The sequence below is a fragment of the Peromyscus californicus genome, unplaced genomic scaffold, assembly GCF_007827085.1.
Source record: "Peromyscus californicus insignis strain IS unplaced genomic scaffold, ASM782708v3 Scaffold_15__1_contigs__length_86483966, whole genome shotgun sequence".
Lineage (NCBI taxonomy): Eukaryota > Metazoa > Chordata > Mammalia > Rodentia > Cricetidae > Peromyscus > Peromyscus californicus.
Genome location: NW_026294447.1, coordinates 49,039,294 through 49,055,227, shown reverse-complemented (window position 1 = coordinate 49,055,227; position 15,934 = coordinate 49,039,294). Strand labels below are relative to the sequence as shown.

The 15,934-nt window shown below is 47.8% G+C and overlaps 1 protein-coding gene across 2 annotated transcripts; it reads right to left on the bottom strand.

Annotated features, from left to right (window-relative positions):
- Positions 1-4,020: 4,020 nt before the first annotated feature.
- On the bottom strand, positions 4,021-14,646 carry Calm1 (calmodulin 1). Of its 2 annotated transcripts, XM_052738765.1 has the most exons (6): positions 14,447-14,646; positions 11,730-11,760; positions 10,379-10,522; positions 8,127-8,233; positions 7,604-7,739; positions 4,021-7,493 (listed from the first exon to the last, which is right to left on the bottom strand). In XM_052738765.1, the coding sequence occupies exons 1-6, from the start codon at positions 14,447-14,449 to the stop codon at positions 7,465-7,467; spliced, it is 450 nt and encodes a 149-aa protein (XP_052594725.1). In that variant the 5' UTR covers positions 14,450-14,646; the 3' UTR covers positions 4,021-7,464. The 2 variants fall into 2 exon arrangements, with proteins under 2 accessions (XP_052594725.1, XP_052594726.1); XM_052738766.1 differs by lacking the exons at positions 11,730-11,760; positions 14,447-14,646 and adding an exon at positions 11,419-11,443.
- Positions 14,647-15,934: the final 1,288 nt, after the last annotated feature.

Below are 15,934 nucleotides of genomic sequence, written 5' to 3'. Positions count from 1 at the left end.
AGAGGTTTATTTTGTGGGGTAACTTACAAGTGAAGGACAGGTAACAGGGTCTGGGAAAGGTGTAGCACAGTCCAGCTGTGTTCTCTGGAGAACTCTGCTCAGTCTACCTCCAACGTCCAGGATCCAGGAACCAAGAGAGCTGGCCCATCCGGATCTCGGGTCTTCAGGGGGTCCTCTCTCAGCTCCGCCTTCTAGGTGTGACAGTTACCGAAGCCTCAATGGGGGTGGCACTTCCAGGTCAAAGCTGGAATGACTATCCACTACAGTCTTCTGTTAATTAAGGAAAAAGGACACATCCACTATGGGTGACATCATCCCCTGGGCTGGGATGTTGGACTGCGTAGATGGAGAAAGGGAGCTGAGCACCAGCATGCATTCATAGCTCTCTGTTTCTGATTGTGGATGCCATGTGACCAAGCTGCTTCAAGTTCTTACACCCTTGACTCCCCCACCATGATGCTCCCTTGAACTGTGAGCCAGAATAAGCCCTTTCTCCCTTAAATTGCTCTTGTTGAAGTATTTTATCACAGCAGCAAAGAAGGAAACTAAGACAGCCCCCAATAAGTAAACAGTATCTCTGAATCAATAATGGCCAGAAAAGATTCTGGAAGGAAATACAAATTGACAGCTACAGTTTATATGGTGGTGGGTAATTTGATAGCACATAGTTTGGAGATAAGGTCTATTGTAGCCCAGGCTGGCCTCAAACTTAAAATGAAGCCAATTGTTTCTACCTCCCAGGAGCTGTGATTATCGGAGTGTGCTATCACATCCAGCTGGTGTTACAAATTTTATACAATAAATAGAATTTCTTTTAGCCTCAGAATACTTTTAGAAAGAAAGGATAATGTATTGATGAGTTCCTTGTCATTGGAAACATTCCAAAAAGTTTGAGAACCATCAGATAGAGACATTTGTGTTAGCAGGAAATTGGACTTAACATAAGGTGGTACTTTTAACTATGATACTATCGTCTCTCTCTCTCTCTCTCTCTCTCTCTCTCTCTCTCTCTCTCTCTCTCTCTCTCTCTCTGAGTGTGTGTGTGTGTGTGTGTGTGTGTAGGAAGTCAGATGTCTTCTTCAATCACTCTCTAAGCAGGGTCTTTCACAGACCCTGGAGGTGACTTGAGGTCACTGATTCAACTAAGCTGGTTGGCCAACAAGCTCTAAGAACTCACCTGCCTATCCCTGCCTCCCCAGGCCGGGTCACTGCGTCGCTGCACCTGACTTTAAACATGGGCACCAGGATCCAAACTCAGGTCCTCAAGCTTGCAAAGCAAGGGATCTTTTGAATAAGCCATCTCTCCAGAAGTCCCTTTTATAAAGTCCTTGGTTTAGTTTAAGATCTATTTTTTGTTTGTTTGTTTGGTTTTGGTTTTTCGAGACAGTGTTTGTACTGGAACTCTTTGTAGACCAGGCTGGCCTCAAACTCACAGAGATCCTCCTGCCTCTGCCTCCTGGGTGCTGGGATTAAAGGTGTGCACCACCACACCTGGCTAAGATCTATTTTATTTTTAATTATATATATATATGTGTGTGTGTGTGTGTGTGTGTGTGTGTGTGTGTGTGTGTGTGTGTGTGAAGGTATGTGCACCTAAATGTGGGTACTCACACAAGCCAGAGGCAGCAGATCTCCTGCAGCTGTAGTGACATGGGTGCTGGGAACCAAACTCAGGTCCTCTTCAAGAACAGAGTGTGTGCTTAACTGTTGAGCTAGCTCTCCTGCAGCCCCACTAGTTTGTTTTTGAGACAGGGTCCCACTGTCATCCAGGCTGGCCTCAAGCTAGCTATTTATCTGGCCTGCAACTCCTGAACTTCCTCCTCTACCTTCTGTGTGCTGGGCTTACAGTCATGTGCCACCTTGCCATAATATGGGATACTTTTTCAGGGCCTCCTCATGTATGTTAAGCACATGCCCCACGGTGCCACATATTTTCCCGTTTGCTTTTAATAATCCACTATCTTAAATCTTGATGCTGATATTAATCTGTCTGGGGGAAGAAAGCCTACATCTATTACAAAATGAGTAACTACAAAGAAATACTGCAGTGTAATTAGTATATTAAAACTTATAAAGGGAAAGAAAATTCGCTTAGAAGCCATCTCTACTTGTTTCTACAAAGCCAAGACAGGAAGACTATGCTCTAGAAAATGCTCAAAGACCTCATGGGGGTGGGGACTGAGCTGTAAAGGTGTTTGCTGAGCAAGCTTGCCAATTTGTCTCCATCCCTGGGACCCACATAAAGACAGAAAGAGAAAACCAACTCTACAAGTTGCCCTCTAACCTCTACTTGTGTGCACTGTCACATGTGAATCTACACACACACTCACATCATGTGTATGCGTGTTATAAAAATTTTAAGGATTATCAAAGGAGACCAGGTTTTCTCTTAAATCCTTGTAAAACCGGAAGTAAAATGTTAAGATGCAACATTTGAAATACTATCTGAATGTGTCAATTCAGTCACCCCAAAGGTTGCTGACACATAGAATGAGTAATTCTTCTAAGGGAAACCAGCTTTTTTTTTTTTTTCATTCCCAACCCAAGTTCAGAGACTGTCAACAAGATGGGAATCTGGCCAAGCCAGCCTCAGGACTCTGTCAGTTTTGGGGTGTGGCTTGCTTTGCAGTGTGAGCTGGTTCCTCGCACTCCCCCAGAGTGGAGAGCAGTCAAAGCAAAGCAGTGTGCTCTGACAAGCTGTTTTCTTCCCTTCTCAGGCATCCTGAGTCACCGGGTGCCCAGGACAGTTCGGTGCAGCCTGGAAATGTGTATATGCTCAGTGTCTTGCTCTTTTCCACTAGAGCTGCTGACCAAACGACCCTGTCAGTTGGACCCAACCTCTTCTAGGCCCACTGGTGGCTTCTCGTTTCTGTGCTGAGAGAACGAAGCCACTTAATTATCCATTTTTCTACCCCAACATGGCTTCATGGTCCTGACAGTAAGCTCAGCCTCCGTTCTACCCACCAAGATGGAACCGCTGAGAATGTTTAAGTCCCATTTGTCACCTCAAAAGACACAGCAACTCTTATGGGACTTCTCATTCTTTAGGCTGCAGTTTTGATTGATTTAGACACGAAATGCCAATGCCAAACCAGATTGGTGAGAATTCCAGAAAGCCAGACCCCAGGTGCTGGTCCAATCATCTTATTTTTAGGCTGAGATGGTAAGGGACCTGCCCAAGGCTACACAGGGACAAAGCCAAATCCGAGCCAGGCCCTAATATCCCAGAGTGGAACTGGTCTTCAGGTGGTGTCTACAGCCCCGTAGGCCCAGCCTGTGTGCACACAAGGGGTTTTTTATGTAACCCCCTGGAGCTAGGGCCAAAGCAGGGGCTTATCCTGTGATTCTTCCCTTCTTAGGCCTCCCCACGTCTACAAAGAATGGGGACGTGGCTAGGGGAAGGGGTCTAGATAAGATCCCTCTGAAGATGGAGTTTAGGAACTGGGATAGCACAATGCAGCTGTGGATGGCTTTGAATTTCTGATCCTCCTGCCTCTACCTCCCCAGTGCTCAAAGTGCCGGCATCACAGGTGTCTGTTACACACCCCACTTAAGATACGTGGTGCTGAGCAGTAAGCCCGGGACTTGATGGATGCTCCATAAGCACTCTACCAACTGAGCTACATCTCCATCTCCCACCTCAAAAATGTCATTTTAAAAGGTCTTTTGTTTTGAGACAGGGTCTCACTATGTAGCCTTGGTTAGTTTAGTACTCCATTAGACCAGGCTGGCCTTCAACTCAAGAGATGCACCCACCAATGCTTCACCTCGCCCACCCAGCCTAAAAACACATTTCTTAAATTCAAAGGGAGATTAATCTACCAAAAGTTTGGGTAACCCCAGAAATACTTAATGCTGGAGTAGGACGGCCTTGGGCCATCTGCTCTCTCTCTCTAGCCCACGTGCTCACCTGCTGCAGAGTCCAGGGGGATTCTACTCAAAGGCAGGAAGTTCTGTCTTGTATAGAGCAAAGGACTGGAAGCTATGAGTTAAAACCTACACAGTTCGCAGTTAAAGAGATGAAAGGCTGCAGAAATGTTTATTGAATACAATGCCAGGTTTATAAATAAAACTTATTTACAATTTCCATAGAGTTGGTCCCCCATCAGAGAGAGGTGGTTAAATCTCCAAAACAGTTTATCTCAAGATTTACAGAACGTTCAAGTACATCTCTTTTTCAAACAGCCACAGTGAAGGGTGACTTCAGTAACAGAAGGACCACCATCATCCTTGCTATAGGTGTTTAGTGAACATTGTAGTAGGTCTAGGGGAAGAACACACATCCCTACCTTCTTACTCAAAGGGATAGATAGCAGAGAACTTGTCTCCTACAGGACAACTTCAAGGGATATTTAAAAAAAAGTAGGTGACTGCCAGCTGAAGGGGGTCAGTTAAGACACAACAGTATAAATCTGGTCGCTACCAAAGAAAAGTAATATTTAGGACACACAATAAATAATTCTAAGGGTTAAGATAATGGAACTAATAGTCAACTTGCCCGAATTTAGTCTTTGTTCAAGAAGAAGTTCCCAGGATGCTGAGGGGCGAATGATAGATGCTATCCCTCCTGTGTGCTAGTAACGCTAGGCCTACTGGACAGCAGCCATTCACTACAATATGGTTACAAGTTGGACATGCACTTATAAAGAGAATATAAAACTATGTACAACAGCTCGTCTTCAATGTGTTTAAGTTGCTCAAAGACACCAATTAAAGTGTGCAAAAATTTGTCAAAAAATCAGAAAAAGCCTTCCCTGACAACAGTGCATTAAAGCCCACCTGAACTACCAAGTCGTTTGCCTTGCTCAACAGCTCCCCCGAACAGACGGAGAACACAGCTAGGAAGAGGTGTGCCAGAGATTCGGCGGTTTCTTAGGGCAAGTCTCAGGCTAAAGCAGGATGCCAGATAACTAGTCACTTTATACATATATATATATATATATATATAAATATATGTATATATTTATAGAGTACTTAAGTGAGGGAGTTTACAGGAAAGTGCTATCCGACTTCAGGGGGACTGCCTTGACTCTCTTGACCCCACTCTCTCCCCTCACAAACTGCTAACACCAAGCCCTGGGCTGATTGTGCCCCAGGGTGTCAGAAGAAAAGGCTGAGGAGGTAGGGGTGCTCTGCCTCCCACAGCTCCAAACTTCAGTTTCACGTTCCCTGGGGGTTAGGGTTTCTCGTTCCCACGCAGGACTCCTGACCACACAAGAATCCTGTTTCGAAGGGAGCCTTTTGGGACAGGCTATGGGGCTGCTAAAGTAGAGTCTACCCAGCTTCTACAAAGACTTGGTAAAGGTAAGAGATAGGAGGTAAGTTTTAAAAGTCAGTCACCTCCGACCCCCTTTGAAACTACCAAGAGGTTAGACCACAAGCCTGGGACTGGGTCCACAACTGGGCGATTTAATCCTCTTACAAGACACAGCCACTGCCATTCACTTCTTCACACCTGGAACCCTTGGTGCTCTCTTACTGGAAGGGAACCCCCAAGGTATTCTCAGGAATACCTAATGATTCAGAAATTGAAATCATCTTACAGCTCATCAACCTGTCTGCCAACCACCCAGTCTAAGGGCAAGCAGAAGCACACAAGCAATGTCTTCCTCTCCACAGCTCTGACCCACCCCTCTGGCAGAAAAAAGCAAATTCTAAGGAGCTACAAAACGCCAGAAAGGCAGGGAGGAGGAGAGTTGGAGAAGCCAAGGGTCTACACGTTAGGCCGAGATGCACCCATTTGGCTGCCAAGGGCTTCTCCGAGCCTTGCTGGAAGCCTGCCACTGTTCCGTCACCCCCACACTCCAAGCCAAGGCTCCCTGCTAATCAGATACAACCAGTTAACTCCCTGAAAAATGTTTGAGGCCCTTGTTTCAAAAATGAGCTCTGTACTAAATATGCCACACTTGGGGAGAGGGGGGCTTTCTAAATAGACCAGTACCTTATAATTAAGACATGAAATTCACTCTGGGCTATAGTTTTTTGTTTTGTTTTGTTTTGTTTTGTTGGGGGGTTTTCTTTTAAGCCAGAGGCTTAAGCATTAGTTCTACTTACGGAGAGGAAACAAAAGTCAATTTAAAAAAAAGTATAAAGGCTAAAGGGTATCCTAAATTAAAAACCGAATCAAAGGTGACTGGTAGTGTCTCTGACTGGATACTGCTTCCACATACACAGGAAGATTGAAATAGACACACTAATCATGCCTCCTGCACACATGACCTCCTGTGGTCAGCAGCAGCACATAAGAACTCCTAAACACATGCTTGGGAGCGAGGCTGTTCCCTCACTAAGCTCTCCTCCGCCTCAACAGATCCTTAAGTGTGATATGCGTGTGAGCACCTGTGCACGTGCACACACTCACACACAGAGAAACATAATGAGACTTACATGGCCACAGATGATAAAGCAATCACTGTCTGCCAGCTTTCACAAGTTGATGCTAGGAAACTTGGGAGGGGAATCGAGTTTATACTGGACGGTGGGCATGTTTCTATGTACGCTGGCCTCCCCTCCAATTGCCTTATCCTTGTCCCCCTTCAGATCTCAGCTTTACAAAGCATTTAACACCACTTTTAAGTTAATGGTCTTTTTATTGGAAAAAAAAAAATAAAAGACTAGCATTTACAACTTGGAATGGACGTAACTTATCATTTCCTGAACAGCGATGTTGATGGTTGTGCTCAAGTCCACAGCCACAGCCTACTCTGCTGGCTCCGAGTCATGGTTCACAAGGTTTTAAAACAGAGAGTCCAAAGATGCTCCCCTGGTAAACATTTCTTATTAAAAATTTGAGTGACTTGGTGACAGCCTTGATGTTTACTTCACTCTAGTACAATGCACACAGCACTAAACCATTATCCTCGGGCATGCCACCAGGGTGTCACTGTCACCATGGGGTTGGAGCACTTGAAGGACAAGAGGGCCGTCCTATTTCTGGGGCTGTGTCTCAGAGTTTAGCCTTCACCCATTTTCTGTACATCATCCTGAGGTAAACCAATTTTAAATGTCTGTTTGCAGTAAACTGGCTACTGACAATTTATCCGAACAAATTGTAGAACCCATCTGAGGGTTTGAATTTGTTTTGTCCATTTTTTCCGTTTTAATACAAAGGCCTGACTGTGCTCAATTGTCAAGCTGCATGCATGAGAAACTGGCCAGCCCAAACAGTGTATTAATCATTAGCAAATGGAACGTGAAGGAGTCCACTAAGTGCTCCCTCATAAGGTAGTACGAGTATTTATACTGGAAAACTGATGTGGGGGCTTGATCTTTAGGGGACAGGACCACCAACCAATACATGCAGATTTTGTGTGTGGACAGAAGGTACGTTTGACATTCAGTTTTGCTAGATAGAAACAGAATGAATAAATGAACTTTTTTCTTTTTTCTTTTTTTTTTTGTAAGAGGTAAGTAAAAGATTTCAATTTGATTCTTCTAGAGGGAAAAGTAGTTGAAAGTGGGTCTTCATTTTGCAGTCATCATCTGTACGAATTCTGAAAAGACAAATATCATAAAGTTTATCTTTATTCCACAACAATCGCTAACTTGATGTGTACAGACCTGACGGCCACTGAAAACCAGGCTCAAGGGATTTAGCCTTTACCTTCATAGTTGACTTGTCCGTCTCCATCGATGTCTGCTTCTCTGATCATCTCGTCTACTTCTTCGTCTGTTAGTTTTTCTCCTAAGTTTGTCATGACGTGGCGCAGTTCCGCTGCGCTGATGTAACCATTTCCATCCTGTCGAGAGGCAGCACTCGTTACAAGGTGACGGGACCGCGTTCTGGGAGAGCAAGCTGCTCTCTACCTCAGCTTCCGACCCTCCCTCCTCGAGTTACTGCCAGCTCTGCTCCCGTCAACACTCCCCCCGCCCCCCCGTCCCCCCCCCGTCGCCAGTGCCCACCAGTCAAACCCAGAATGCACAGTTTTTCAAAAGCAGACAGGTACTGAACATGGCGACGGGACGTCGATTCAGCATCTCCCTCTGCCAGGCCTCACCTCAGCCAAGTCAACAAATGAGAGGCTCAGACACTCAGGCTAATTCTAACCAGCCAAGTTACAACTTCCGGCAGCAACAGCACAGAGGGCCATGTTATGCACCTCTCCAAGCTAGGTGTGCAAGCTTACCTTGTCAAAGACTCGGAATGCCTCGCGGATTTCTTCTTCGCTATCTGTATCTTTCATTTTTCTAGCCATCATGGTCAAGAACTCTGGGAAGTCAATGGTGCCATTCCCTTTAATCAAAAAAAGAAAATGCTCACCTAAGACAAGCATCACACTGACACTCCTGTGCAGTGATAACCTCCCAACGCTGTATGGGATGCTCAGGCAAACGCGTTCAGTGGGATTCAAGTGATAACTAACATGATAAGCTATTCTTTTTCTTATGTCAACCTTCTGTAGCCAAAATGTTCAAATACCTCACAGAACAATGTCACATGGCTCAAGCCCAGCACAGCACTTACAGGTGCAAAGCTGCACCTGCATTCAGGATCCGGAAAGTAGACTAGACAGTTCAAAGGAAGAGGAAGCAGGCAATTGACTGTCCAGGGAGAACACTCAGGCCTAACATGTCCTAGTGCTGTTCAAAATGCTTTAGGGTGGGGAGAAAAAAAACCCAAAAAACACCACCACCACGAGAGCAAGAAAACAGCCTATACCACCCCGGCCAGTCTCCCAAGTCTCCTCCAGATGCACTTCCAGCCCTGCTATACAGACATTAGCCATGCCCCTACTCAACTTGGCTTTCTGTTTTTGTTTTGGTCCTGAGGACTGACCCCAGGGCCTCTCATATGCCAAGCACACACTGACTCCCAAACCCCTCAATTCAGCATCTTTATCACTTTCCATGAAGGGAAAAGCTCAGAAGCCATTTTCAGTTTAGGATCATGAATGCTCAGGAAACTGTCAGAGGAATCCACTCCACAGCCAACATTCCAAACGACTCCTCTAAAGCGAAGGGATAAATATTCCCAAAGGCAAATTCCAGATTAACACTAGCTCAAATTAAATGGAAATAAAATTACAAAAACAAAAAACAGTAGTTATTTACAATTCATTTTCACTAGAACATTTAAAACAAATAACTTCCAAGGCTTATGTGGATGGATGGCTTAGTGCTCTGAGTTCAATCCCCACATGGCATAACAATGTAAGTGAACACGACATCAAAAATCTCCAAAGTCTCTGAAGATATTTATGTAAGACAAAAGTAAATGACTAAGTGCTATCTATAAGCATGTGAAGATAGCCTTAGGTATCAAAACAAAGCTTGATACAAACTTCTCCCACTGTACCTCATACAATCTGACAGTCAAATATACTCTCTCTACCGAGCCTGGCTTCCCAGGATTTACATAAAACAGAAAGGCCCAACCCATGTTCCCATATGGTTGATCAACCAGACAGAATTATGGACTATTTTTCCTAAACAGTACTAAGGAGGAGAATGGTCTTTGGTGGTATTCCATGGGCACAGAAAACCCAAGTCTATCACAACACTTTAGGCGCCATATTTTCCTAAATGGCTCCTCTCACAGCATTTGTCTACAAAGTATAGCTCAGAGCCAGGCTCTGCATTCTTAGCTCCTTGAAAATTGTAATCTCTAGTCTTAGGGATACACATTCCTAGGTGTATGTGACTTTTCAACTAGGGGAGAGAACCTCCAAATCAGTTCGCTGACAGAGGGAGCCATGAGCTTTGCTGTTTACCGTTGTCCTCTGGAGGAGGACAGCCACCTATTATGGGGAGCTGCTGGGTCTTCCGGCCCTGAGCCTTACACAGCTTCCCTTCTCTTAGATTCCACAAATGGAGTCTTCAGCCACCACTCAGTTCTAAGCTAACGGTGAAGGACGGGTACTCCCTCCACCATCCTCAGGTTCCGCCTCCTCTTAGAAACAATAGCTTCTTTAAAAGGCAGGTTCTCAATCAGCAGGGAGGTGGTGGCGCACTTAATCCCAGCACTCGGGAGACAAGAGCCAGGTGGATCTCTGTGAATTCGAGGACAGCCTGGTCTACAGAGTGAGATTCAGGACAGGCACCAAAAACAACACAGAGGAACCTTGTCTTGGAAAAAACAAAACAAAAAAAGGACAGGACTTGGTGCAGCCTCAGGGGTCAGCTGATAAAAGATTGGAGCTGTAGGTCCTAGGAAGCAGAAGAAAAAAAAAAGATCTGATCCAGGAAATGCTCTAGACCACAGCAGAGTGAACTGAACAGCAAGCCCACAGTCTTCCATTCTGATGTCAGGAGGCTCGGAGGCAACCAGAGAAAGGAACTCTGCCTATCTGCTTTGCTCTAGGGACCTGAAAGACATTCTGTAACAAGCCTGAACTTGAATTACACAACACTGGCGTTCATTCAGTTCTAAAGCCCTTACCGTCAGCATCCACTTCGTTGATCATATCCTGCAACTCAGCTTCTGTTGGGTTCTGACCCAGTGACCTCATGACAGTCCCAAGTTCCTTTGTTGTGATGGTGCCATCGCCATCTTTATCGAAGAGGGAGAAAGCTTCCTTGAATTCTGAAAAGAGAAGTTGACTCTTTAGAATCAATGTTTTTACCCAACAATGTTGTGATACACACTTCCCTGGGGCTTGCCAAAACAAGCTGTCCAAGTTATCAGAAACCACCTGGCCTTTATCTACCGAAATAATGACCACAATAGACCTGTCGGTCTGGCCAACACACAGTGGCCCAGAAAGCAAACACCGTCCTGGTAACCACTTCAATAAAGCCACAATACCCTATTTTTAAAGAAGCTAGCTTGAACATACTTAAATTGGTCGTCAGGTGCAATGTGAGACTGCCGGTTTACCAGTTACAGTAAAGTCCCTTCAAAGAAAGTCCTTTCGCGTCACACTTTTATAGCCACAATGAACCCGTTTCATAGCAACATGGTCACTAGAAAGGTTCATTCCCAGGCAGCCAGCACGTTCTTCGTCACATTCAGGATGGTTTTCAGAATCCCAGGTTTATTTTATGTGTGTGAGTGTTTGCCTGCATCTATATTTGTACATCACGGTTCGTGCCTGGTGTCTGCAGAGGTCAGAGGACAACACTGGATCCCTCGGAACTGGAGTGATAGACCACTGTAAATTAACGCATGGGTCCTGGGAGCCTAGCTTGAATCCTCTGCAAGAGCAGTAAGTGTTCTTCCCCCACTGAGCCATCTCTCCAGAAAACATTAAGATGGAAACATTAAAAAGGTAAAGTTGCTGGGCATGGTGGCACTCTGGAGGCAACTGCAAAAGATCCCCGAGTTCAAAGCCAGCTTACTCCACCTAGCAAGTTGCAGGTCAGCAAGATTTACATGAGGAGACCTCAAAGCAAAACCAAGTAAATAAAACCTGACCCCCCCAAAGAGTAAAAACTAAATTAATAGGACTCATTTCCCAATTATTACAGTACTAAATTTACCCGTTTCCATGTATTTTAATGTAGCAAGCAAAACCTTTCCAAGTAGATTACTAAGAGATGCATGGCCTACAAACACTGGAGTAGCAGGTTCGATGGATCCGGTTCCATGCACCGCTGTGCACACCAGAGTGTGACAGGCAGGCAGGGTCCACTCCACCTCATCTCTAAAACACCTGACCTCACTGTTTCTGCTTTAGCATTCTCAGAAAACCACGCAGACCGCAGAGGGAAGGGGCAGCAGAGGAGACACAAAACCCAGTCAGAACCCAGTTCCAGGTTCCTGGGTGGGGCCTCCCCAGGCTTCAACTTACCAGCAATCTGTTCTTCAGTCAGCTGATCAGCCTACACGGAGAAAGAAAAGGTCATATTCAATCTAGGCAAGTGTGGTTGATAATAACCTAGCTTTCCTAATTATACTTTAAAATTGTGGGGTTTTTTTTCCAAATCAGTATTTAAAAAAAACAAAAACGAATGTTTCAAAATCATAAACACTGCCGTTGAGTAGACGTTGTTACAATAAAGAGAAACTGTTCAGGCTCGCTGAACAATAAAAGGCGACAAAGAGGTGACAGCATCTGCTGGCTTCATTGGCCGGCCGCTTGCAGTACGCACTGCAATCCAGCCAGTCGTAATGTGGAAAATGGCGCCTCTAGTGGTCAAAGTGCCCACAGCACCAGCTGCAGCTGCAGCAGCAGCCCGCAGAGAAGGAAGAGCGCCACCTACTGCGCCACAAACACTGCAGTCCTTGGTTCCATCCAAGAGACCCAACCCAATGCCACCGACAACGCAGCCAGCACCAGGATCCTGTCTAGGGGCAGGCTTTTAGTGCACCTTGAGCATAGCTTTGGGCCCTCCAAAATCTCCACACTGGCGTTACATAATGGTATTGGGTTGGATTATCAGGCTTTTATACCCATTTTATGAGAAACAATTAAGTGAAAAAAAATATACAGTAATGGGTTACCCAACCCAGTTTCATTTCTATGAAATGAATGCTTTCCAATCATTTAAATTAGGTAGTTATTTGCTAAAAGCCCTACCATTTACAACGGCTAATGCCTTCGGTCAAATTATCCTTCGATTGGGAAGCTAGGAAAAAACTGAATCTTAGGACTATTACGAAACTGCAGAAATGAAGTACATAGAAAACACACTTTTGAGGCGATATGATAGCCCTTTCCTCCTGTACAGGAGCAACTATTATCATTTCCCAGTATTAACACTGCCCATCTTAAGAACGACAGAAAAGCTGCTTATTGTCAACATTTCCATGTACTAAATGACCACAAAAGTAGTTTTCACTTGCACTATTTATTTAGTCTCTGTACCCCTGAACCTGTGCCTCCAGCCATGGGAACTCAAGATCTCAAGGAGAATATGTATTTTTATTTTAATGAAGCCAGTTACAAAATTAACTCCAAGAGAAACCCGATGGCACTGGAGACCATTCTTTTCCATGGAAACTCGCCTTGTATATTGATTTGGGAGAGGAAGAACTTTCTACTTTTTATATTTTAGATGGGTCTTCCCTTCTTATCCATTACTGGAAGCTACTTTTAAGGCAAACGAAGACACGATGATTTATGTAATGCCCAGCCATGTCAGTCTTGTACGACAGGAAGCACTGCCACACCTCGTAGGAGAAACTGTCAGCTCACCAGGGAGAAGAGTTCCACCTCCTCGAAAAATTCTCTGACTAGAGGCCTATCAAGTGCATCTACCTTCCGGACAACGATTCCCCCCACCCCCAAGTCATTCTGGCCTTGGGTCAAAGGCGTTCCAGAACCCTGCCGGGAACGACCTAGCAGCCCCGCCAGGGCAGAAAGTGCTGCTGGTGATGTCAGCTCTGCCTGGCGAGGGAGAAGGGGGCCATGGCACACGCACCCGGCCAACCGCACAGTCGCATCTGGCAATCCAGAGGCTGTATGTAGAGAAAGCGGAAACGTGGAGATGGGCATTTCCCTGCCGCCCAGGGAGTGGCGTGAACAAGGGGCACACCGGGCGAGGGGCCGAACTGGGGTGCAGACCCAAAGGGGCCCCAGGACGAGGGGGTGCTGCCTAGCCCCGGCACCTCCCACCGCTCCTGCTCCCCCAGGCACTGAGCCTGCCGCCGCCTCCTCCCTAGCAGAAACTTTGCGTCTCTAATGGAAACCGTGGCGCGCGCCAACTCTCTCCTCCCCCGCCCCGCCGCCCCAATTAGCGCGAGCCGAGAGCCTCCCGCGGGAAGGGGCCTCCCGGTGGACCCGGGCGATCGAGCCCGCCTAGCGCCGCACTAGGATGGGGGCCGAGGTTGCACGGCCCAGCCACGCGCGCGGCCACCCCGCGGGGCCCCGCCCGGGCGCAGGGCGGCCGCTTCCGCCCTCTCCGCCCCCCAGCCTTCGCCTTCCTGCCCCCAACCCCACCCTTCCCCGGCTCCTTCCTTCCCAGCTCACGCCCGCGCCGCGCCCCCCGGGAGGAAGGAGGAGACCGCAGACGGGGGAGGGTGCCCAACTGGGTCGGCCGGGGGGCTGAAGGTGGCTGAGGGCACCCCGGAGTCCGCGGTCCAAGCCCTGTGCGCCACCAGCTCGCCCCAGCCCATTCATTCTCCGCGGCTGGGGACTGGCTACCGGGACGTTGCGGCCTGCCCCGCCCGGGTTCCCCCGCCCCGCCGGCCCCGGCCGAGGCGCTGCGCTGCAGGCAGCCCGGGTGCGGCGCGCTGGATGCAGTGGGTGCGGGGCTGGGGGAGGGGGTGGATGCGGAAGGCCCCGGTGCAGCTGTGGCAGCGGCTCCAGCCCGCGCACAGCCCACTGTAGAGTCCAGCCCCAGAGGCGTCCAAAACTCAAGAGGAGGATACCCGCAGCCAAAGCGGAGATGCAAACCCGAAACGCATCCTTTTTAACCGCAGCCGCTGCGTTAACACCCGGTCAAGAGGGGTAGGGATGGGGGGGGTAACCTCAGCGTGGAAAAGGGGGAGACCCACCACTCAACTACAGATCTGTGAAGAGAGCTTGGGCAGCTGCTACGCCTGCGACTGCCGATCCCGACCTACCATGGTGCGAGCGAAGGAAGGAAGAGCGGAGCAGGCGAGGGTGGCTGCACCAGCGCAGGGGGCTGTGACCGCCGAGGTGCCTCCGCTGCTGCGACTGCTGCTAACGCGCTACCTGCGCTGTGCGCTGAGCCTCAGCCGCCGCCCGACTGCGAGTAACGGCACCACGAACACGAGACTCCCAGCACCACTGCCGTAGCGCGAGCCTGTGCGCCGCGATATATATACGGTGCACCGTATCCCTCCGCCGCGGCAGTACCGCCTCGCGCAGGGCGGCGCTGCGGCAGCCGGGCCTCACCGCAAGGCCCCGCCCCCCCCCCCCCCCCCCCCCCCGGCGCGCCCGGCGCGGCGGGCCCATTACGCGGGCAGGGGTCACTGGGGAGTCCGGGACTCGAGCGTGGGTGCTGGCCTGTTGCAGCAAGGGTCCCGTGGAGATGGAATGCTCCCGTAGCGAGACCTGGGGCCGCCTCGGGCCAGTCACCTAGCCCCACTCCACCTGTGCGTCCCCCTCCCACCATTCCTGGTGGTGGCGGGGTTGCAGAGCCACCATCCTGGGTCCCCACCCGCCGCTTGTTGCCAGAGCTGCGGGAGGTCTGGGGGGCTGAGGACAGCCACGGCGAGGAGGGGTGGGGATCAACCTCACACTTGGAGCTGCAGAGGAGAGCGGGCTTCGTGAGGATAAGGTGGATGGCCTTGAGGAAGAAATTGGTCGCGTGTTTCACTTTTCTCATTTTTGGAGAACCGTCCCAGGCACAGTTGCTAGGTCTCTATCATGTTTACATGCTCAACCAGTCTAGTTTTCGTGTTTTTACATTTCCACTAAATTTTTAAAGATGCTTGGGGATTTGTCCCCTGCTGGTTTTGTTCTTTTTTTCCTGAGGCAAATTCTATCCGGCCGGCTTCTAAAATTAATGAAATTAATGTAGTGAGCAGCTTATATAGATCTTAAAACCCATGCTTTGAGTTTTTCCTAATTGTCCTGGTCCTGAAAATTCGTAAATTCATATGCACCAAGGAGGGAAAAGATACCCAGAATCCCTCTGATTACAGCTGGAACACGCACAGCCAATTGAATCTGGTAGGGAGCTAGACTATCTTAATTACAATCTTAATTATAATCCTTAAATAATGTTTTAATCTTTAAATTTACTATTCTCCATTCTCTGTAACCTGGGGGCGGGGGGACAAAAACTATTTCAGGTCTTAATTTGGAGCTTGGGACTTAAAAAAAAAAATCTTAACAAAAATGCTGCAGTTTCTTTTCTTGCCAAGACAGAACACAGAATTTGATCTTTTGTTTGCAAGGCCAGAACAAGTTGCAGGTTGTTTATTCTTTCAGAAATTGTGGCAAAAATGTGTGATTAGCATGCCCTGCTGGGAAAGACTTGTGGTTATATTTCTTCCTTGGCTTTGGCAGAGTCTGCAGATAGGCGTTTTAAAATAATAGAAAATGTCCCTGCACATTGCAAATGCCAGAGGACTTCTTAGGAT